At 40.4% G+C, this 23,729-nt stretch overlaps 1 protein-coding gene and 1 pseudogene across 1 annotated transcript; both read left to right on the top strand.

Moving 5' to 3' along the window:
* Positions 1–2,919: 2,919 nt before the first annotated feature.
* Positions 2,920–22,676, top strand: MEPE (matrix extracellular phosphoglycoprotein). Its single transcript, XM_051819576.2, has 4 exons — positions 2,920–2,988; positions 7,232–7,285; positions 8,579–8,671; positions 21,085–22,676. The coding sequence occupies exons 1-4, from the start codon at positions 2,926–2,928 to the stop codon at positions 22,534–22,536; spliced, it is 1,662 nt and encodes a 553-aa protein (XP_051675536.1). The 5' UTR covers positions 2,920–2,925; the 3' UTR covers positions 22,537–22,676.
* LOC127483361 (U2 spliceosomal RNA) lies at positions 3,298–3,415 on the top strand (annotated as a pseudogene).
* Positions 22,677–23,729: the final 1,053 nt, after the last annotated feature.

The following is a 23,729-nucleotide window of genomic DNA, read 5'->3' as shown; positions in this document are numbered from 1 at the left end:
GCCTGGCTAGCCCCTCCAGCCTCTTAGATGGTCACTGATCCCATTCCTGAGGGCTGTGTCCTCATGACTTACCCTCCACCTAAAGGCCTCTCCTCTTGATACTGTCACAATGGGACTTAAAATTGCAGCACAGGAAGTTGGGAGAAACACAAACGAGGGGTCTTCCTAAAGCTCATAGCAAATATGTGTTATGGAAAAAACAGTGCATGGATTTCTGAATCTTTTATTCAACTATATACTTATCTTTCAATTCTATTTTTTCTATGAACTTTTGAAATGTCTTCATATGTTCAGATCATAGCAAGGTCCTTACGCAGTCACCTTCTCATGAAGCCTTCCCAGAACTCCCTACTAAAAATTCCCCACCCTCAGTGATTCTTATTCCTCCCCCTGCACCCAAAGTGCTTTTTCTCCTTAGTCTATGTCAACATCCATTATGAATATAATGTATTTTGCTTTTTGATTGTGTTGTTTATTGTCTGTCTATCCACTTCACACTGAATTCTATATTCCATAAGTACAAAGATTCTTTTCTGCTTATTCTGGTCACTGCTGTTTGCCCCATGCCTGTCACAGAGTAGGTGCTCAAAACATTTTTGCTCAATGTTGCTGAATTTCATTCAGGCAAAACTGAGATTATATAGCTTCTGCATAAAAGGAGAGCAAGCCTATTTCCCACTTATAAACTTGGCGGGCATTCAGTTGATTCTAATTAATAGTTATGAAATCAGTTCTCATTACCTGACAACATGATGCCCAAACCGAGGTATTTATATTTTCTGTTTATCCCACTTTCTGGAACATTTGATAGCAGCTTTTCACCACAAAACATTTTTAGATTAAAATTACTTTGCCCCCTATGGTTATCTGTGGGCACCTGTAACAAATTGTTTGCCAATGCTAAGTGAGCCAGTGCTGATTGGCCCCTGGGAACTTTAACAAACTTTAAATTTCAGCAAAATGCCCCCAAGCCTGCTAATGCTGCAGAGGAAGGCAGATATTCTGAAGGTAGAAGATTCCAGGTAATTTGACTCTCTTTATGTTCTTGATAGCAAATAGCTTTATCCTGGAGTTGTTTACATTTTCAAGATACCACCTAAGAAGGGTTATTGATTTTGAAAGCTAATGAAATTGAAAATATTCTCTACTGAAAACAACTGTGTAATAATTGGTGCTTTGTTTTTATGAAATAGAATGTGTATTACCAAACTCTAGAAACCATTGACTATAATGGATAGTTTGGTAGCAACCTTGCCTTGGCTTCAATCAGCAGTGTGATTGAGATCCACAGGTAACACAGAGATGCTAGTTTTCTTCTATCCCTTCACAAACCAGGTTGTATTCCTTTACAAACTGGAATCAGAAGAATCTGATCTTATCCCTATTCTCAGATCTCATCTGTGCTTATATTTCTACTGATCTGCCCTAAGTTATTGGAGAAGTGACTTATGTTGTCCTGACCTAAAAGGTATTTATTTGGAAAGGCTGAGATCCAGAATAGCTTATTATTTGGGGATATTTTTAAAAGTTATATATATATGTGTGTGTGTGTGTGTATATATATATATGTCTTCCAATAAAATTTTTTACTTTGAATCAATTAGATTAGAAGAATACATTATTTCTTCCCTGAAAAGTGGTTTTTCTTCCAAGTAATCTCAAATACTGGTAGGCTATAAGGATCACTCTATGTCTGTGTGACAGTTTGTAAAATATTTAATGTTCATTAAAGTAGAAAAACTGGTGGTCCAAAGCTGCATTGAATTTTTTTGTTAACTAATGACTATGTGACTTAATTGAGCTCACTAGATCCTTTTAATACATTTACTAAAATATAAATATGTACCATTATCTGCTAACTGTGATGTTTTAAGCAACATTTTGTGGAAGCCAATAAAACATATGATTTATATGATTTACTTTTTTTCTTTTAAATATTTGTTTATTTATTTGAAAGGCAGAGTTACAGAGAGGCAGAGGGGGAGAGGGGGTGGAGAGAGAGAGAGAGAGAGAGAGAGAGAGAGAGAGAGAGTCTTCCATCCTCTGGTTCACACCCCAGATGGCCACAATGGCCTGAGCTGGGCTGATCCAAAACCAGGAGCCAGGAACTCCCTCTAGGTTTCCCACACAGGTGCAGGGTGCCAAGGACTTGGGCCATCTTCTCCTGCTTTCCCAGGCTATAGCAGTGTTAGATCAGAGGTGGAGCAGCTGGGACTTGAACTAGTGCCCATATGGGAAGCTGATACTGCAGGCAGCAATCTTACCCACCATGCCACAGCACCGACCCCATAATTTGTTTTTAAGTCAAACACATGTAAACTTTCTGTAATAAAATAAAATAGAGAACTATTTAAGACAGCATAGAGTCCTTATCGTGAACACTGTGCAGTAATATTGCTTGACTACTTATCCCAGTCCTTCTCTTTAATATCTGTGAATTAAAAAGGAGTCTCTGACCCCTGACAGACTTAACAGGACTGGTGAAAGTTGCTACATTAATTGAATGCCGCTCAGCATTACACAGGTAATTAAATTAAATAATCTCTAATGAGTTTGGATTGACAATCAAGCAAATAAATATATACTTATAAAATTCATTTCTATAAGTGAATCTATTATTTTAATGACTTTCAACAATTTTTATTTTGACTTTAGAATAACCAGATAGACAACATTCTTAGATTATAATATGTACACTTGTGTTTTAATAAATTATACATAGTCACATAAACATATATGCTAGTTTTTCACATATAAATTAGTCATAAATACATAAGAGTATGTATTTATATATGTACAAAACAAAAGACCACGGGCTGCTACTGTAAGGATGTTTATGTATTTACCTGAGTATTTTTGCTGCAATTCTTCATTGAAAATACTTTGGGGTAAAGCATTCTTGTCTTTTCACAGAGATTCTCAAAAATGCCGGTTATCTACATAGGACTGCTCCTCTTAGGTGTGTCCTGGGCAGCACCAGTGAGCATGGTAAGCACCTAAACTTGATTTTGTTTCATATGATTCTTGCTCTCTGTATTTTTCTTTTAAAGCAATGCTTATTTAAATTAGTAGCATTTACCTAATTCTGTTACAATAAAATACCAAGCTAATAGAATGCATCCAAACACCTACTACCACGCGAGCAGGCCCTCAGCAAACACCCTGAGTTACAAGATATCTTACCTTCTAAGGAACACCGGGAACGATATTTGTGAGAAAACTAATAGCCAGTCACAGCATTGCAAATCATCTGAGACTAATGAATGATCCTCAAATTCTCAATTTAATGACACATCAATCACTTCTTGGCCTTTTGGCTAAGATCAAGTGTAGTATCTGTTCTTATAAGTTTAATGACACATCAAAAGAATCTTTCAATATTTCACTAGAAACAAAGAATTTGGCATGAACATATTAAAGTTACTAACTAAATTTTATGAATGATGATGTAAAGAGAGGAGAATATTTTTATGTTTCTTGCAACACCCCAAAACTGCAGGATCATGTTAATGATGTTTTCCTCATCAGTGAAGAAAAAGATAGGAAGTAGGGCCCCTAAGCTCAACCCCAGGTCAAGTTCTTTACTCCTTTTATGACTTTTCTCCTGACTCACACAGTTGCGTATTCAGGATGTGACCAAATTGTCTTGTGACAATGCTGTTACAGACATTTTCTGCAATGCAGACACAGTGCAAATTAGATAATGTCTGAACAGCATCCCAACTTCTCAGAGTAACCTTTTTGGTTGGAGAACCTTGGAAACAAGCAATCTTCCCATTGTTTGTCATGTTTAAATATAAGTCCTGTCTGACAGGGTGACCAGTTGGTACCAGACTGACAGGGACAAACCACACCATCCCGTGAGGACTGTAGAAGCACACATCCGTACACAGTCCTGAGGGTGGCCAGCTGCTTAGCACAGGCTTCTCTTGGGTCCAATCCACATGATGTGGTTCAGTGAGGGCCATAGAGGCGTGCACTCAGGGATGATGGTGGAAGCCTGGTCTTGCTGACCCAGCCCAATCTAACCAGCTGAGGATGCATTTATTTTGAGCAGCACATTCCAAGGAACAGCTGGAGTAGTATTTTCTGACCATTTTCCAGTAAAGTGCTATGTCAACATTGATCCACTAACCACTGGTCAAAACAGGGTGCCAGCTTTCCTTCCCAGAGGGAGACAATGTCATCTTCGTCACAAGGCCACGTTCAAGCATGGGACAACTGCCAAGTGGGTATGGGGGAAGAAAGAGGGGTGCAGATTTCAAACCAAAGAGTCAGCAAGAACAGAGAGATGAAATTCAGAACTGCAAGTGGTCAAATGTGGTTTTTCCCTCTTATATATAGATATCACTTTAGCAATTACCTCAATTGTTTAATAATAGATCAGTGGTATAAGACATGAGTATATACCAAGTTGCTTACACATGGCTTGGAATTGTACTCCAAATACCAAACAAGTTTAAAATGGAAGAAAATAGAAGATGATTATTGGACCTGCAATTCAATTAATATTCATCAGTATGTAATTAGCCTAGAAAGACTAGGTCACAATAAGTACTGAATTATACAAAGGTTCTCTATAGTGTCAAGTATATATTTAATACATACATAAGTGTGTGTGTGTGTGTTCTTAAAGAAAAAACCTAATGTCCCTTATGGTCATTTTCTGCTCAGTAACTGCCCATCTCATTTTGGTTTTTCATTTTTTTTAAACTTTTATTTAATGAATATAAATTTCCAAAGTACAGCTTATGGATTACAATGACTCCCCCCCCCATAACGTCCCTCCCACCCGCAACCCTCCCCTTTCCCACTCCCTCTCCCCTTCCATTCACATCAAGATTCATTTTCGATTCTCTTTATATACAGAAGATCAGTTTAGCATACATTAAGTAAAGATTTCAACAGTTTGCTCCCACACAGAAACATAAAGTGAAAAATACTGTTTGAGTACTAGTTATAGCATTAAATCTCAATGTACAGCACACTAAGGACAAAGATCCTACATGAGGAGTAAGTGCACAGTGACTTCTGTTGTTGACTTAACAAATTGACACTCTTGTTTATGGCATCAGTAATCACCCTAGGCTCTTGTCATGAGCTGCCAAGGCTATGGAAGCCCCCTGAGTTCACTGACTCTGATCATATTTAGACAAGGCCATGGTCAAAGTGGAAGTTCTCTCCTCCCTTCAGAGAAAGGTACCTCCTTCTTTGATGACCCGTTCTTTCCACTGGGATCTCACTCACGGAGATCTTTCATTTAGTTTTTTTTTTCCCCCAGAGTGTCTTGGCTTTCCATGCCTGAAATACTCTCATGGGCATTTCAGCCGGATCCGCATGCCTTAAGGGCTGATTATGAGGCCAGAGTGCCGTTAGGAAATTTGCCATTCTATGGGTCTGCTGTGTATCTCACTTCCCATGTTGGATGGTTCTCTCCCTTTTTGATTCTATCAGCTAGTATTTGCAGACACTATTCTTGTTTATGTGATCCCTTTGGTTCTTAGTCCTATCATTATGATCAATTGTGAACAGAAATTGATCTCTGGGACTAGTGAGATGGCATTGGTACATGCCACCTCGATGGTATTGAATTGGAATCCCCTGGTATGTTTCTAACTCGACCGTTTGAGGCAAGTCAGGTTGAGCATGTCCCGAATTGCACATCTCTTCCCTCTCTTATTCCACGCTTATATTTAACAGAGATCACTTTTCAGTTAAGTTTCAGCACTTAAGAAGAATTGTGTATTGATTACAGTATTCAACCAAAAGTATTAAGTAGAACAAACAAAAAAAATACTAAGAGGGATAACATATTAAGCTGCTCATCAACAGTCAGGGTGAGGGCTGATCAAGTCACCGTTTCTCATAGTGTTCATTTCACTTTAACAGGTTTCCTTTTTGGTGCTCAGTTAGTTGTCACCTATCAAGGAGAACAAGTGAATGGAAGGGGAGAGGGAGTGGATAAGGGGAGGGTTGTGGGTGGGAGGGACGTTATGGGGGGGGGAGTCATTGTAATCCATATTCTGTACTTTGGAAATTTATATTCATTAAATTAAAGTTAAAAAAAAAATGAAAAACCAAAATGAGATGGGCAGTTACTGAGCAGAAAATGACCATAAGGGACATTAGGTTTTTTCTTTAAGAACACACACATACACTTATGTATGTATTAAATATATACTTGACACTATAGAGAACTTTAGTATAATTCAGTACTTATTGTGACTTAGTCTTTCTAGGCTAATTACATACTGATGAATATTAATTGAATCTGCTAGCTACCTCCATTTTTCCTTCTCTGAATTAATGTTGTCCCAGTTGATGGCAACAATCAGGTTCCATGCTTGGGTGTGACCCTACTATTTATATACAGGGCTCTGGTTTCACTCCTGCTGGGCCATCAGGAGCACATTAATTCAATCTAACAATTGCTGGACTTTACCCAGTCAATGCACACATGTAGTCCACTTCCCTGAACTCCAGTTTGAATTCATGCAAACTCAACAACTTCTTTTTCAGTGAAAACCCATGCTCCAATCTCTTCTACCTGGGATGCCATCCTGCCCTTCTCCCCTCTCCACCCACAGGGCAGTTTGCTGTGCTGGAATTGGTTTCTGTGATGGAGATGGCACTGCTCCCAGTAGGGGAAGAGAGCTGGTGCTCACTTTTGTCATACCAAAATCAGTAGTAAAGATGTATGTGCCTGGGCCACTGCTGTGGTGCAGCAGATTAACACCCTGGCCTGAAGCACTGGAATCCCATATGGATGCCAGTTCAAGACCCGGCTACTCTGCTTCCAATCTAGCTCTCTGCTATGGCCTGTGAAAGCAGTGGAGGATGGCCCAAGTGCTTTGGCCTCTGCACCCACATGGGAGACCCAGAAGAAGCTCCTGACTCCTGGCTTCAGATCAGTGCAGCTCCGGCCATTGCGGCCAATTGGGGAGTGAGCCATAGGATGGAAGACCTATCTCTCTCTCTCTCCCTCTCTCTCTCTCTCTCTCTCTCTCTCACTCTTTTTCTGTGTGTGTGTAACTTTGACTTGAAAATAAATAAATAAATCTTTAAAAACAAAAAAAGATGTATGTGCCTATCTTTTTTGGTCAGAATGACCTTCCACATTGAACAATACAACCCAGTGAGGGAAAAACAAATGAAACAGCTGTTGTTTGAAGAAATGAATGAAAGAATGAATGCTCCATTTGGTGAAGTTGTATTTCTTGTTTCCTTTCAGACATTTCGACCTCAGACGAAGGAAACTCAGCGAGGCTGTGTGGAAGAGCAGAGGGTAAACAGGATTCTTCTCAAATAATCTATTTGGGGTCTGTCAAGGAAAAAGTCCCTAAGAGAAGATGTTGACTGTCAAAATATTCCTGGGTTCTTAGAATGGAAATGCAAAATTACACAACATGATTTTGACACTTTCTGGTTAATCAGGTATTATAATGCACACAATATGTGACAGGAAAGAGGAAAGCATTCTATACGGAGATTTCTTCCTCTTCAGTGTGATTTCTTCCTTCAAATGAAACAATAGTTTGCCAGGCAACATTTAAGGGATAATTGATAAGAATTACGGGAGACTAGCAAACACCATTTCTCCACCCATGCACGTGAAAGCTAACTATACATAATGGAGGAAAAGTAAAGGTGGTTAACAGGTCTGTTTACAAAATATTTATTTATTTGTTTGTTTGAAATGTAGAGTGAGAGAGAGAGAGAGGGTGAGACCAAAATGGCCAGGTTGGTCAAGCTAACCTCAGGTGCCTAGAACTCCATCCAGGTCTCACAGGTGGTTCCTAGCACCTAGGCCACCTTTAGATGCTTTCCCAGGCACATTACTACAGAGCTGGATTGGAAGTGGAGTAGCTGAGACATGACCTGATGTTCATATGGGATGCTGGCTTTGCAGGCAGCAGCTTAACCAGCTGCGCCACAACACTGGCCCCAGTTAACAGGTCTCAATGGGGAATTCCGTTCACATGAAGTTAGTTTCTATATACATCCAGAAAATTAAACAAACACTAGATGCTTTTCAAAATGCAGACTACTTTTACACATCACGATTTTCCCCGTCAGTATTAGAAAACTCCGTTCTAAGAACTAACAATCTTCTGTTCTTTATCTCAGCTGACAATTACAATGGCCAAAACTACAAATTTAAGAGCCTACATGTTCATACTATGAGGTTTATCAATTGGATATCAGACATGAGTGTTGTAAAAAACCTGCCTTTTCTCCTAAAACCCCACCCTCTCCCATCTGAGAATATTTCCACATGCTTCATTTCCACTGAAACTTAGTAATAAAATTGATGCACCCTGAGAAGGAATGCAGTTGACAGTCAGGCTCAGAGAAACCAGATTTAGAGACACCCAGTAGAAAACTTGGAGGAACAAATTACTATCTTCAGGAGCTGGCTGACGTGCACCCTCCTGTGGTTATAAGAAGTACTACCGATTGTCAGAGGCAGAATGCTATTTTCCCCAAGTTAAAAAATAAATGGCTCAATGAAAACTAGAACCAGAAAGCTTCTCGGTAAGAGATAAACTCACCTAAACGTAATGTTCTGGTTTTGTAGATGACGTACAAAGGCCACCATGAGAAGCATGGGCATTACATTTTTAAGTGTGTTTACACACTGCCTGGGAAGAAAAATCAAACCAACGTAAAGGTAAGCTGCATATCTAGGTGAGCATCCTCAGCGTAAGCCAGACCATGGCCCAAGCCTAGGGGGAAGCATAGGGGAGAGGAAGTTCGTTTTTGCCTGCTCTCAGGTTTCTCTCTGTGGCTGCCACCTTTCCCCACACTCCTGACTCTTCACGCTCCTCTACCATGGAACTCTGTTCCAGAAACTTCCTGACCTCTATCCCAGGGTATCCCTTCCCTCTGCCTCAGAACCTGCTGCTGCAAGTGTGGTACTCATGGATCCCAGTTGCCCAAAGATGGCCGTGTTAGTGCTTCTTCGTCACATCTGGTCTCTCAGGAGGAGGTCGTCTGGATAGATTTCACCATGTGCTGTTGGTAGGGTTTTCAACAGAAGAAAGCATTTTGGCCCAAAAGTGTCACGTCTTAGTGTCTCTCAGACTCAGTCTACAGGCGACAATTCCCGCTGTGGCAGGGTGCTCAGAAGAGAAAGAATGAGGCCCCTGTCACAGGATGACAATAGTTCTTTTCACTCAGTGCCTTCTTGCAGATTCATGGGCCAAAGAGCTGGAAAGAGCCTAAGATGCCATCAGTCAAAGACTATTTGCTTTTCCCAATCTGGCTTGCTTCCCATGGAAGTAGTAGTTTCCTTTCAGAATGCTTTTTTCTTCTGCTCCACATCCTTTCCATGACATCTCTAAGGCTACATCTAATTGCCTGTTAAAATTCGTTTCCACTTATTCATTGTGACAAGTGGATATTGAGCTCTTGCTGTTGTGCGAGATACCATGTGAGGGAAAATAATTGAGACAACTTACTTCTTTCCCTCCAGGATCTTGGGCTTAGTAAAGAAATAAAAAGTACTTCCAAAAATCACCATAGGCTGAGAGAGAATGTGGAAAGTACTATGTGAGTGGTGCAAAAAATAAAAGCATAATTTAGGGGCTTCAAGTGGAAAGAAATTAGTTCTTGGCTTGGTGTTCAAGAGAAGTTATGTACTGGAAATAATTGAGCTGGGTCTTAGATGATGAGTGGGATTTGAATACACAAAAGCGAATAGGAGAGGCCATTCTCCACCAAAGGAATAATATAAGCCTATGATAGACCTTCAGTCAACAGTATCATCAGAAATCATTTAACACAAGCATTTTTTTGCATTTAAATTATTTTCTGCAATGCACAAATGATTAAACATAACATACCACAGTTTAAAAGTTTTTTCATTTACAAAACATTCTTCTAACTTATAAACTCAGTTTTCTACTGAGATGTACACAATTCATTATTATTATTCAGACTACTCTTAAAACTGGTAGAAGCATCAACAATCAAGCAAAATTTCCCACTTCAGAGCAAGAGCAGAAAAACTAGGAAGGGACTATTCTAATCTAATTTTCTAACCTACTTGTTTAACTAAAAGGGTTATTTCAGCAAGGAGTAAATGACTGTGATTACAAAAGGAAATACAAATGTCCAAGTTAAACTCTCTAATACTTAATGAATTAGTCAAATGTTTAAAAACTTTATTCAGAAATAAGTCACTACAAAGTTTACTTCTAATTTTTTTCCATAGCAAAGTCTTACATATTTTCAGAATATGCCTGCCATATAAAATATTGGTGAATTAGTGATGTCATAACTTCAACAAAAAATCATTTCATGTGGCATGTTAAAAATACTACAAGGTAGCGCTTTTGTAGATCATTTATTAACAAACTTCTTGAGAGTAGAGAGCATCTCTAAAGGCATTTTTATCTTGAGATTTAAGTGTGAGCTGATTCAACACCTCCCCCACTGCCTCCAGCAGTGTAAACTCAGGGAATCCTCTTATTTGGGAGCAAAATAAGACATCAGGGGTTTGGGAAGGGGAAGAAGGAAGGGAGAGGGAGCAGCCAATCAGAATCTTTTTTCGATAACATAGCATCAAGAGCCACAAGCTTATGGGACCCACAGGCAGAGGGTGACAGTACATAAGCAGAGGGGTCTAGAATAAGTTCATGGCCATCAGCCATTTCAGATAATAGTGGAGAAGTCTGGAGATCGGGAGAATAGCTGTGTGTCCTATAATGAAAGAAATATCATTAACATTATGTGGGAAAGCAACCCAACATTCATTAAAGAGACACATACAATTCTGTATGAAATGGTAGTAACTGCCGTTGATATAAAGCATTTTTGTGCTAGACATTGTGCTAGATGCTTCACATGCATTATATCATTTATGAAAATCATTTAATTCACCGAAAAATTTTTCTTATTTTGTAACTGAAGAAGTTGAGACTCAGAGAAATAAAATAGGTTTCCCAAGCTCACACAGCTCATAGGTGACAGAGTTGGTAACTAATTCCAAAAAAGAAAGGCCACTTGGCAACTCGGTCCTGGCTCCCCTGGATCCACTTTTTTGTTTGTTTGTTTGTGAGGATTAACAGATTTATTTTTTCCTTTCTATTATTTCTTTTTCTCACCTTATTGTACTTCTTTTTTTTTAACTTTTATTTAATGAATATAAATTTCCAAAGTACGGCTTATGGATTACAATGGCTTCCCCCCCATAACGTCCCTCCCACCCACTACCCTCCCCTTTCCCACTCCCTCTCCCCTTCCATTCACATCAAGATTCATTTTCGATTATCTTAATATACAGAAGATCAGCTTAGTATACATTACGTAAGGATTTCAACAGTTTGCTCCCACACAGAAACATAAAGTGAAAAATAATAGATGATTTTTTTAAAATGATGATGAAATCATATCAGACCTATTGTCATGTTTAATCCCAGTGAGAGTCAAGTTGGGAGTTGATAATTTCTTTTTTTTTTTTTTTACAGAGGATCAGTTTAGTATGCATTAAGTAAAGATTTCAACAGTTTGCACCCCCATAAAAACACAAAGTGAAATATATTGTTTGAGTACTCGTTATAGCATTAAATCTCAATACACAGCACATTAAGGACAGAGATCCTACATGAGGAGTAAGTGCACAGTGATTCCTGTTGTTGACTTTACCAATTGACACTCCTGTCTATGGCATCAGTAGTCTCCCTATGCTCCAGTCATGAGTTTCCAAGGCTATGGAAGCCCTCTGAGTTCTCCGATTCTTATCTTGTTTAGACAAGGTCATAGTCAAAGTGGAGGTTCTCCCCTCCCTTCAGAGAAAGGTACCTCCTTCTTTGAAGACCTGTTCTTTCCACTGGGATCTCACTCGCAGAGATCTTTTGCCAGAGTGTCTTGGCTTTCCATGCCTGAAATACTCTCATGGGCTTTTCAGCCAGATCCGAATGCCTTTAGGGCTGATTCTGAGGCCAGAGTGCTATTTAGGACATCTGCCATTCTATGAGTCTGCTGAGTATCTCACTTCCCATGTTGGATCACTCTCCCCTTTATTTATTCCATCGGTTAGTGTTAGCAGGTACTAGACTTGTTTATGTGCTCCCTTTGACTCTTAGTCCTTTCATTATGATCAATTGTGAACTGAAATTGATCACTTGGACTAGTGAGATGGCATTGGTACATGCCACCTTGATGGGATTGAATTGGAACCCCCTGGTGTGTTTTTAACTCTACCATTTGGGGCAAGTCAGCTTGAGCATGTCCCAAATTATACATCTCTTCCCTCTCTTATTCCCACTCTTATGTTTAACAGGGATCACATTTCAGTTAATTTTTAACACTTAAGAATAACTGTGTATTAATTACAGAATTAAACCAGTCATATTAAGTAGAACAGACAAAAAAAAAAACTACTAAGAGGGATAATGTATTAAGTTGTTCATTAACAGTCAGGGCTATGCTGATCAAGTCACCGTTTCCCATAGTGTCCATTTCACTTCAACAGGTTTCCTTTTTGGTGTTCAGTCAGTTGTCACCGATCAGGGAGAACATATGGTATTTGTCCCTTTGGGACTGGCTTATTTCACTCAGCATGATGTGTTCCAGATTCCTCCATTTTGTTGCAAATGACTGGATTTCGTTGTTTCTTACTGCGGTATAGTATTCTAAAGAGTACATATCCCATAATTTCTTTAGCCAGTCTACCGTTGATGGGCATTTAGGTCGGTTCCAGGTCTTAGCTATTGTGGATTGAGCTGCAATAAACATTAGGCTGCAGACCGCTTTTTTGTTTGCCAATTTAAATTCCTTTGGGTAGATTCCAAGGAGTGGGATGGCTGGGTCGAATGGTAGGGTTATTTTCAGGTTTCTGAGGAATCTCCAGATTGACTTCCATAGTGGCTTGACCAGTTTGCATTCCCACCAACAGTGGGTTAGTGTCCCTTTTTCCCCACATCCTCGCCAGCATCTATTGTTGGTAGATTTCTGAATGTGAGCCATTCTAACCGGGGTGAGGTGAAACCTCATTGTGGTTTTGATTTGCATTTCCCTGATTACTAATGACCTTGAACATTTTTTCATGTGCCTGTTGGCCATTTGGATTTCCTCTTTTGAAAAATGTCTATTGAGGTCCTTGGCCCATCTCTTAATTGGGTTGTTGGTTTTGTTTTTGTGGAGTTTCTTGATCTCTTTGTAGATTCTGGTTATTAACCCTTTATCTGTTGCATAGTTTGCAACTATTTTTTCCCATTCTGTCGGTTGCCTCTTTGCTTTCCTGACTGTTTCTTTTGCAGTGTAAAAACTTCTCAATTTGATGCAATCCCAATAGTTAATTTTGGCTTTGACTGCCTGTGCCTCCCGGGTCTTTTCCAGAAACTCTTTGCCTGTGCCAATATCTTGAAGGGTTTCTCCAATGTTCTCTAGTAACTTGATGGTGTCAGGTCGTAGATTTAGGTCTTTAATCCATGTTGAGTGGATTTTTGTGTAAGGCGTAAGGTAGGGGTCTTGCTTCATGATACTGCACGTGGAAATCCAGTTTTCCCAGCACCATTTATTGAATAGACTGTCCTTGCTCCAGGAATTGGTTTTAGATCCTTGATCAAATATAAGTTGGCTGTAGATGTTTGGGTTGATTTCTGGTGTTTCAATTCTGTTCCATTGGTCTATCCATCTGTTTCTATACCAGTACCATGCTGTTTTGATTACAACTGCCCTGTAGTATGTCCTGAAATCTGGTATTGTGATGCCTCCAGCTTTGTTTTTGTTGTACAAGATTGCTTTAGCTATTCGAGGTCTCTTGTGCCTCCATATAAATTTCAGCACCAATTTTTCCAGATCTGAGAAGAAGGTCTTTGGTATCTTGATTGGTATTGCATTGAATTTATAAAATGCTTTTGGGAGAATGGACAATTTGATGATATTGATTCTTCCAATCCATGAGCATGGAAGATTTTTCCATTTCTTGGTATCCTCTTCTATTTCTTTCTTTAAGGTTTTGTAATTTTCATCGTAGAGATCTTTAACGTCCTTGGTTAAGTTTATTCCAAGGTATTTGATTGTTTTTGTAGCTATTGTGAATGGGATTGATCTTAGAAGTTCTTCCTCAGCCATGGCATTGTCTGTGTATACAAAGGCTGTTGATTTTTGTGCATTGATTTTATACCCTGCTACTTTGCCAAACTCTTCTATGAGTTCCAATAGTCTCTTAGTAGAGTTCTTTGGGTCCCCTAAATAAAGAATCATGTCATCTGCAAAGAGGGATAGTTTGAGTTCTTCCTTCCCAATTTGTATCCCTTTAATTTCTTTTTCTTGCCTAATAGCTCTGGCTAGAACCTCCAGAACTATATTGAATAGCAGTGGTGAGAGTGGACATCCCTGTCTGGTACCAGATCTCAGTGGAAATGCTTCCAACTTTTCCCCATTCAATAGGATGTTGGCTGTGGGTTTTTCATAGATTGCTTTGATTGTATTGAGGAATGTTCCTTCCAACCCCAGTTTGCTTAGAGTTTTCATCATGAACGGGTGTTGTATTTTATCAAATGCTTTCTCGGCATCTATTGAGAGAATCATATGGTTTTTCTTCTGCAGTCTGTTAATGTGGTGTATCACATTGATTGTCTTGCGCACATTAAACCATCCCTGCATACCAGGGATAAATCCCACTTGGTCTGGGTGGATGATCTTTCTGATGTGTTGTTGCATTCTATTGGCGAGAATTTTATTGAGGATTTTTGCATCTATGTTCATCAGGGATATTGGTCTGTAATTCTCTTTCAGTGCTGCATCTTTTTCCGGCTTAGGAATTAAGGTGATGCTGGCTTCATAGAAAGAATTTGGGAGGATTCCCTCTTCTTCGATTGTTCTCAATAGTTTGAGAAGAATTGGAGTTAGTTCTTCTTTAAATGTCTGGTAGAATTCAGCAGTGAATCCATCTGTTCCTGGGCTTTTCTTTGTTGGGAGGGCCTTTATTACTGTTTCAATTTCTGTCTCAGTTATGGGTCTGTTTAGGTTTTTGATGTCTTCCTGGTTCAATTTAGGTAGGTTGCATGTGTCCAGGAATCTATCCATTTCTGATAGGTTTTCCTGTTTGCTGGCATACAAGTCCTTGTAGTAATTTCTGATGATTCTTTTTATTTCTGTGGTGTCTGTTGTTACGTTTCCTTTTTCATCTCTGATTTTATTGATTTGGGTCTTTTCTCTCCTTTTTTTAGTTAGTTGGGCCAATGGGGTGTCAATTTTGTTTATTTTTTCAAAAAACCAACTCCTCGTTTGGCTGATTTTTTGTAATGTTTTTCTTGATTCAATCCTGTTGATTTCTTCTCTGATTTTAATTATTTCTCTTCTCCTACTAGATTTGGGTCTGGTTTGCTGTAGGTTTTCTAGATCCTTGAGGTGAATTGAAAGCTCATCTATTTGGTGCCTTTCCAATTTCTTGATGTAGGCACCTATTGATATAAACTTTCCTCTTAACACTGCTTTTGCTGCGTCCCATAAGTTTTGGTATGTTGTGCTGTTATCCTCATTTACTTCCAGAAAGTTTTTGATTTCTCTTTTGATTTCTTCTATGACCCATTGTTCATTCAGGAGCATGTTGTTCAATCTCCATGTGTTTGCATATGATCTAGGGATTCCTGAGTTGCTAATTTCCAACTTCATTCCTTTATGGTCTGAGAAGCTGCATGGTATGATTCTAATTCTTTTGAATTTGCTGAGACTTGCTTTATGGCCTAGTATGTGGTCAATCCTAGAGAAGGTTCCATGTACTGCTGAGAAGAATGTAAAGTCTTTAGCTGTAGGATTGAAAGTTCTGTATATATCTGTTAGATCCATTTGGGCTATAGTGTCGTTTAAATCTACTGTATCCTTGTTGATCTTCTGTCCTATTGATCTGTCTATTTCTGAGAGTGGAGTATTGAAGTCCCCCAGTACTATTGTATTGGGGTCTAAGTCTCCCTTTAAGTCCGTTAACAAATCTTTTAGATAAACTGGTGCCCTGTAGTTAGGTGCATATACATTGATAATTGTTATATCTTCCTGTTGAATTGATCCCTTAATCATTATGTAGTGTCCCTCTTTGTCTCTCTGAACGGTTTTTGTGGTAAAGTTTATGTTGTCTGAAATTAAGATGGCTACGCCTGCTCTTTTTTCATTTCTGTTGGCATGGTATATCTTTTTCCAGCCTTTCACTTTCAGTCTGTATGGATCTTTGTTGGAAAGATGAGTTTCTTGTAAGCAGCAAATAGATGGGTTTTGTTCCGTAACCCAATCAGCCAATTGGTGTCTTTTAACTGGACAGTTCAGGCCATTCACGTTCAATGTGACTAATGATAAGTGGTAACTTTGCCCTGCCATTTGCCAAAGATAAGTTCTAATATATGCTTTGAATTCCCTGTGATCTTTTGCTGTGAGGTTTCCTTCCTTGGTTTCCTTCCTTTACCTTCTTTCATGCTGATGACTGTGTTTCTTTGTTTCTGTGTGTAACACATCTTTAAGCATCTTTTGCAGGGCTGGACGAGTGGCAACAAATTCTTTCAATTTCTGTTTGTTATGAAAAGTCTTTATTTCACCTTCATTCACAAATGATAGCTTTGCAGGATATAATATTCTGGGCTGGCAGTTTTTCTCTCTTAGTACCTGGGCTATATCTCGCCATTCCCTCCTAGCTTGTAGAGTTTCTGATGAGAAGTCAGCTGTGAGTCTGATTGGAGATCCTCTGAGAGTAATCTGACGTTTCTCTCTTGCACATTTTAGGATCTTTTCTTTATGTTTCACTGTGGAGAGTTTAATTACAACGTGTCGTGGTGAGGATCTCTTTTGGTCGTGTTTATTAGGGGTTCTGTGAGCTTCCTGTACTAGGATTTCTCTGTCCTTCTCCAAACCTGGGAAATTTTCTGCTAATATCTCACTAAAAAGGCCTTCTAATCCTTTCTCCCTCTCCATGCCTTCAGGAACTCCTAGAACCCGAATGTTGGGTTTTTTAATAGTATCCTGAAGATTCCCAATAATATGTTTTAGATTTTTAATTTCCTCTTCTTTTCTTTGGTCCGACTGTATCCTTTCCTGTTCTCTGTCTTCTAAGTCTGATATTCTCTCTTCTGCTTCACCCATTCTGTTTGTAAGGCTCTCTATTGTGTTTTTCATTTGATCTATTGAATTCTTCACTTCAGTCACTATCCCAGTTTCCTGTTGTACTAGTTGTTTCGTTTCATTTTGATTCCTCCTTAATATTTCATTTTCACGAGAGAGATTTTCTATCTTCTCCATTAAGGATTTCTGTAGTTCAAGAATTTGTTTTTGAGAACTTCTTAATGTTCTTATCAATTTTTTGAGATCTGCTTCTTGCATTTCTTCTATATCATCATCCTCATAATCTTGAATTGGGGTGTCTTTTTCATTTGAGGGCTTCATGGTGACTTCCTTGTTTTTATTACCTTGGTTTTTGCGTTTGTTATTTGGCATATTGGAGATATTTGGTTTCTTCACTGTGGTGCTTTTTCTTGTTATACTATGACTCTAGATTAAGTGGACTATCTGTTTTTGATGGAGCCTTAGGGCTTGAGATGGGTGTGGCCTGAGAGCTCTGTTTGGTGTGCCAAAGGTGACACTCCCAGGTTAGGCGTGGTAAACCTCTCTCTCTCTCTCTTTCTTTTTTTTTTTTTTTTGATTCAAAAGGGAAGTTATTCTGCACAGCTGAACGAAGTTGGAGGTAGTTAGCAGGCAAATGATATACCCACAGGAACCAGAGATCAGAAGCTCTTTCCCAAGGACCACACAGGGAATCTGTTCTGCCCTCAGAGTGGGCTCAAATTCTCCTTCAGTCTCCCACTGGGTTGCCAAAGTTACGGAATTGTAGCGTCTCTGGAGAGTGCTCACGTGAATTCTGTGAGTTCTCTCCCCCACCGTCTCTTTTTTCACGGTCTCAGTTCAGTAGCACCACAAATTTACTAGGTCCTAATCTCCTGTTAATTTGCCCCGCCCAGAGTCAGGTTTTTCTGCTAGGCTCAGGGCCGGTGCAGACCTGAGGTCGCTCTGCTTATGACGTATGTCCAAGATGGCGCCTGCTCTTTGTCTTGCTCGCCCTTGAGAGGTGAACGGAGAGAGAGAAACCCGTGTCCGTACCAGTCACCTCTCTCTCTCTTCCAGTTAGCCTGGTGAAGTCCCCCCCCCCCCGGGGGGTCGTTCCCTCTAGTCTCCTCTCTCCGCTTGCCTGCCGGTGTCTCGGGCTATTGAGGTTCGGCTCACCTCGCGTTCCAGCGGCTCGGTCCCGCGGCTCGGCTTCCGCGGCTCGGTCCCGCAGCTCGGCTTCCGCGCGGTGGGCGACCTTGTTCTCCCAGTAGGTCCTCCGATTCACTACCACTCAATCCAGAAGGGTTTCCTCTGCAATATTTTCCTGGTTCTTTTTTCTGAGGCTACCGTAACTCCCCTTTTATTAAACTAAATTTTCCCGGACTATCGGTGCGCGCCCTCACTATTCCGCCATCTTGGCTCCGCTCCGGATCCACTTTTTTTTTTTAAAGATTTATTTATTTATTAAAGATCAGAGTTACAGAGAGAGGGAGAGACAGAGTGAGCAGTCTTTCATTCGCTTATTCACTTGCCAAATGGCTACAATGGCCAGAACTGGACCAATCTGAAGTGAGGAGCCAGGAGCTTCTTCCAGGTCTCTCACAGGAATGCAAGAGCCCAAGCACTTGGGCCATCTTCCACTTTTTTCCCAGGCCATCAACAGGGAGCTGGATCAGAAATGGAGCAGCTGAGACTCGAACTAGTGCCCATAGCAAATGCTGGCACCTCAGGCACAGGCTTAACCTACTATACCACAATGCCAGCCCCCTGGATCCAGTTTTGCATATTCTTTGTAATCACCCCTAAGAGTGAGCTTCCAGCTGGCCATCTTTATTTCTCCATCAGTGGCCTTTCACCTATTACCACATCCTCAATTAACACTTCCAAGAAGATGTTCACACATTCAACAAAAGCCAACAGATTGAAATGTGGCAGAAAAGGACAGAATTAAGCTGTATTAGTAAGAACAGGACTGTGGCCAAGGCAAGGAAGCTAAGAAATGCTGTGTGCTTTGTGCCACATCAGCATCTACAGCTGATTTGTGATTCAAAGCCAAAGGAGAATTAGACAGATGATGGGTCTGGTCATAGGGACCCAACAAGAGAGAACTGCAAGTATCAACACTCTGTACCCTCCAGGATGCTACCTTTGCTGTTCAGGAAGTCATTTGGCACTGCTTAGGACAGGTGGTGCACAGCTCAGTTCCACACATGTCCAAGTCCCTCAATAAATAACCCATAATGATTTCATCTTATTCACCAGTTCAAATGCCCACATAGTGACCTTGTAAACTCTAGCTCATTCTGCAACTTGGAGATAGAAAGAAAGTGTAGCATTAATTCTTCTATAATTATTTTGGTACACAAGAACTCCTAGCCAAGGGATTAATACAGAAACAGGAGAAGGTGCAGAACTTAAAATCAACTTGTTTAAACTAAAGGTCATCTAACAATTTTAATAGTTCTCTAGGTACATCCTGCAGTCTCCTCTAGCTAAATATTCTCGGGCCCTCGCTCCTTTGTTGTTTCTTAATGACGACACCCAGGTATGGCATACATCACCTCCACACAGCATAGACCTCGTGTGCAAATGGGCCTTGCTTCACAGCAGAGAGGAAGACTTGGGATCTTCAGACACACATGAGACAATGCCGCAGGACTTGTGTGTTCTTGGCTCCACAGCGAAGGATCTATTCAGTACAACTGCGGTGGGGCCCAGGGGTGATTCATCTTTTCTTGGCTCTCACAAGCAGATTTGACCCCTCTTTGTTTATGATTCAGACTTGGCCCCAGTGTGTGTGCTCCATCTCCATTGCTCCTTTTATGGTCACATCGCTCCCTCTATGATAACACCATCTGGAAACCTCTGGACTGGACTCTCAGACCATATTTTATTTTTTATAATTTTTAAAAGCTATTTTTACTTATTTATTTGAGAAATACAGTGGCAGAACTCCACCTACTGCTTTATTCTCCAAATACCTGCAGCAGCCAGGGCTGGGCTAGACTAAAGCCAAGAACCAGAATTTTAATCCAGGTCTCCCATATAAGTGATAGGAACTCAAATACTTGAGGCATCCCTGCTGCCTCCTTCTCCCCCCAGGATTAGCAGCAGGGCTGGGAGACGCACCCAGACACTCTGACATGGGATATGAGTGTCTTAACCCATTCTCATCAGTAGGCCAAATGCTCAGTCCCCTCAGGACACTTCTGTGTCCAGCTTGTGTCACAGAGAATCACTGAGTGACACAGGCCAAACTCAAATCAGCTCCTTAGTTCTGTGTTCTGCCAAGTGTACTCCAGGTTGGCCTCGCACTGGCTGAGAAGTAGCATCTACACAGAGTCCACCCCAGTCTCTGAAAAAGGAGAAACAGAGACACAGGCCTCCGCTTTTTCATCATCCAGAAGCTGATCACAGATGCAGATTCTCCAGCCCAGCCCTGGACCCACTGAGTCAGACTCTCTAGCCATTGGCCAACAATTTTGTTTAAGCAAACCTTCCAGATAATTCCTATAAATGGTAAACTGGAGGACTACTGATCTAGACTATCAAATTTGCTTTATTATGTGACAAAGGCAGAAACAAAGAAAATTAATGGATACTTTTTTTAGACAATAACTGGGCTGCAAAACTGCTGCAAAGCCCTATATTGAAAGTCAGAGCTGAGTATTACCTGCGATAATTTATTTGTAGATTTTGTTAAAAAGAAAAAGGAAATCTTGTGGTAACTCATGATGATCAGGACAAACACACACACACCACAAAAGTTTAATTTTAAATAAAATTCATTTCACTTGCTATGATCCCTACGTACAAAATGAGAACCATGCTCTTTTTATCATGCTATTCTTAACTTCAGATCCTCCTTTAAAATCTGGCTCTAAGCTACATTTTCAAATTCTGTCTCTCCTAATAAACTCCTATAGAGTTAATAGACTCTTTTTTTATCGAATATCTGATGGATAGCTTTCTATACTGCATAGGAATTGTTTGATTTTTAAAAATTTAACATAAGATAATCGCTATGTATTGAAAATTGTACTTTAGGAAGAAGAGAAGAAAGACAAAGAGAATGCCGCTCTTGACCACTTTGACAAGAGAAGAAATCAGCAGCTGTCACCTAAAGATACTGCGCAGGGAAGAGATCTGGCCCTTTTGGAAACCATTGGAAAGAACCGGAGTGTTAAATCTCAAACACCTTCCACAAATAGGCAGACCCTGAATGAAGACCTCAGCGTTATTACCACCAGTGTCCACAATGACCGAGAAATGTCCATTTATCCTGAACCCACTGGGGACAGAGGGGTTGAGGATGGAGATGATGCCACTGGCAAATTCCATGACCAGGAAGAGTACAGTACAGGGCTCATTGGAAAGAATACACAGCACACCATGGGGCCCATGATGGTGACTGGAGCCCTGGGGGAAGAAAACCGAAAGAGTAAACTTAGGAATGTTGTAAGGAGCATTCCAGAAGGTATTCACTATGCCAAAATCCACTCAAAAGAAAAAAGGAACCATCAAAGAGATTCTCAAGTACAGAGTAGTCCAATAAAAAGCAAGAGCATCCGTCATATCCAACACAATGCTGATTACCTAAAACAGCTCCCCAAAGTCAAAAAGGTCTCTAGGGATTTTGAAGGTAGTGGTTACACGGGGAGAGGGGACAATGACATCACTCCATTCAGTGGAGATGGCCAACCTTCCAAGGACATTCCTCGTAAAGGAGGAGTGATTGGTCCCGACCCAGGAGGTATAGATGTCCAAACAGGGTTTTCAGGTCCAAGGAAAGCTGAGGCTATCGATCCCGACACAAAAGGACCAGGCTATAATGAGATCCCAGAGAGAGAAGAAAATGGTGGTGATGCCTTTGGAACCAGAGATCAAACAGCGAAAGAGGCTACTGATGTCAGCCTTGCAAAAGGCAGCAATGACATCATAGGTAGTACCAATTTTAAGAAACTCCCTGGAAAAGAAGGAAACAGAGTGGATGCTGACAGCCAAAATGCCCACCAAGGAAAAGTTGAATTTCATTTCCCTCAGGCACCCTCACAAGGAAAAAGAAAAGAAGGCAGTCGTGATGCAACCCCAAGTACCAATTACAATGAAATTCCTAAGAATGGCAAAGGAAGCAGCAGAAAAGGTACGGGACACTCTGATAGAAACCAAGTAAATGTACATGAGAACCAAAGATTTTCCGCCAAGGGCAAAAGTCAGGACCTGCTCAGTCCTTCTCGTGGTCTTGATAATGAAATGAAAAATGAAATAGGTTCCCATGGTGGCCCCAATAACAGAGGGAATACAATAACACACAGCAGAAAAAATCATTATGTACCTCACCCACAAGACAATGAGGCGTGGAATAGCGGTGTGCCTCAAAGGAAAGGCTTGTGGGGTTACAGAAGATCTCATTCCAATAGGAGTTTTAGGCTCCGTAAAAAGGACGACAGCAGTGAATCATCAGACAGCGGCAGTTCAAGTGAGAGTGATGGTGACTAGTCCCCAGGGATGCCAGCAGGCCGTGGTCTGAATACCTAGCCCCCTGCAAGCTGACAACAGCCCAGAGCCACCCAACAGCAAACCAGTGCCGGGGAGGATAGAGTGGGAGAACCAAGTGAACCAAGGAGCTTGGTCTCCTCCGGGGAACTTTCACAACTTTAATGGTCACAGTATGAAATTCTATTCCAAGTTATAAGGTTCTTTAAGCAAAACAAAAATCTTATTAAGAATTTATGGAATAAGTACTATTTGCTTGAATGTATGCCATTTAAAACATAGTCTGTGACTCTCACAAACATCTTGTTATGTTGGTTGTATTGTAGCCTTGAAGATAAACGATCTCTTTTTGTGATAATCTCTAATTAAATGATCTATAGGAAAGGCCGTTGTCTGTGGTGCATCATTACCCAGGCAGGGAGATCAGTCCCACCTCTAGCAAAAGCAGCACCCATGGAATTAAAGGCTGGATGGAATCTGAAGGTGCTTCCCCCACCACTCTGCTTCAGCCACCTCTTCCTCTTCCCTCTGACCCTATGCCTGGTAAAGATCTCCTACTTCATACCCTTCCATGTTCCTCCCCCTTACTCTTTTACAACATCTTATAACACAAATGGTATTTCCTGAAATAAATCTCAGCCCTTTTGTCAATTCTACCTCCTTCCAGAGAATAGAGTAGATGGAGGACGGATAGAAGACATGAAATTTGAGGAGGAAGACAAGGACAAAGGCAAAACAAAATGTAGGTAGACAGATACTGTTCACCGGCCATTCCTAAATCATTTCTAGCCTACTTCTTTCTTCTGTCATTCAATGTAGAAGCGACATCATTACCAATGTGACACCATTCTGGAAATTAGATATAAGAATCCCAGTAAAAGAAGAGAAAGCATTTTTCAAGGCTTTTAATCTTCCTGATAAAAATAAAGCCAACCATGACCTTTTCTCCTTTCTCATGCTCTTCTTCTTGAATCAGCATGAACATAATGCCTGGAGGAGCAGCAGCCATTTTGTGGCCATGAGGAAGTGAACAAAATAATCACAGAGATGCAACTGAATCAACTCCATCATCCTCCATCTTTCAGCACCCTATGTTCTGTGAGAAAAATAGTTCTTTAGTAGCTAAAGACTTTGCTTCACTTTGCTGTAACGTGTTTGTCATTTTTTGCTATTAAATTGAATTCCTGATATGCCTC

The sequence above is a fragment of the Oryctolagus cuniculus genome, chromosome 8 (genome assembly GCF_964237555.1).
Source record: "Oryctolagus cuniculus chromosome 8, mOryCun1.1, whole genome shotgun sequence".
Classification (NCBI taxonomy): domain Eukaryota; kingdom Metazoa; phylum Chordata; class Mammalia; order Lagomorpha; family Leporidae; genus Oryctolagus; species Oryctolagus cuniculus.
Note: the sequence above shows the minus strand (reverse complement) of the source record. Positions and strands in the feature narration are given on the sequence as shown.

Bases quoted from the DNA above. Each gene is read 5' to 3' on its own strand.
- MEPE (XM_051819576.2), top strand. From the start codon at position 2,926: ATGCCGGTTATCTACATAGGACTGCTCCTCTTAGGTGTGTCCTGGGCA. The intron at 2,989-7,231 runs GTAAGCACCTAA...GTTTCCTTTCAG, and splicing joins GGGCAGCACCAGTGAGCATG to ACATTTCGACCTCAGACGAA. The intron at 7,286-8,578 runs GTAAACAGGATT...CTGGTTTTGTAG, and splicing joins GCTGTGTGGAAGAGCAGAGG to ATGACGTACAAAGGCCACCA.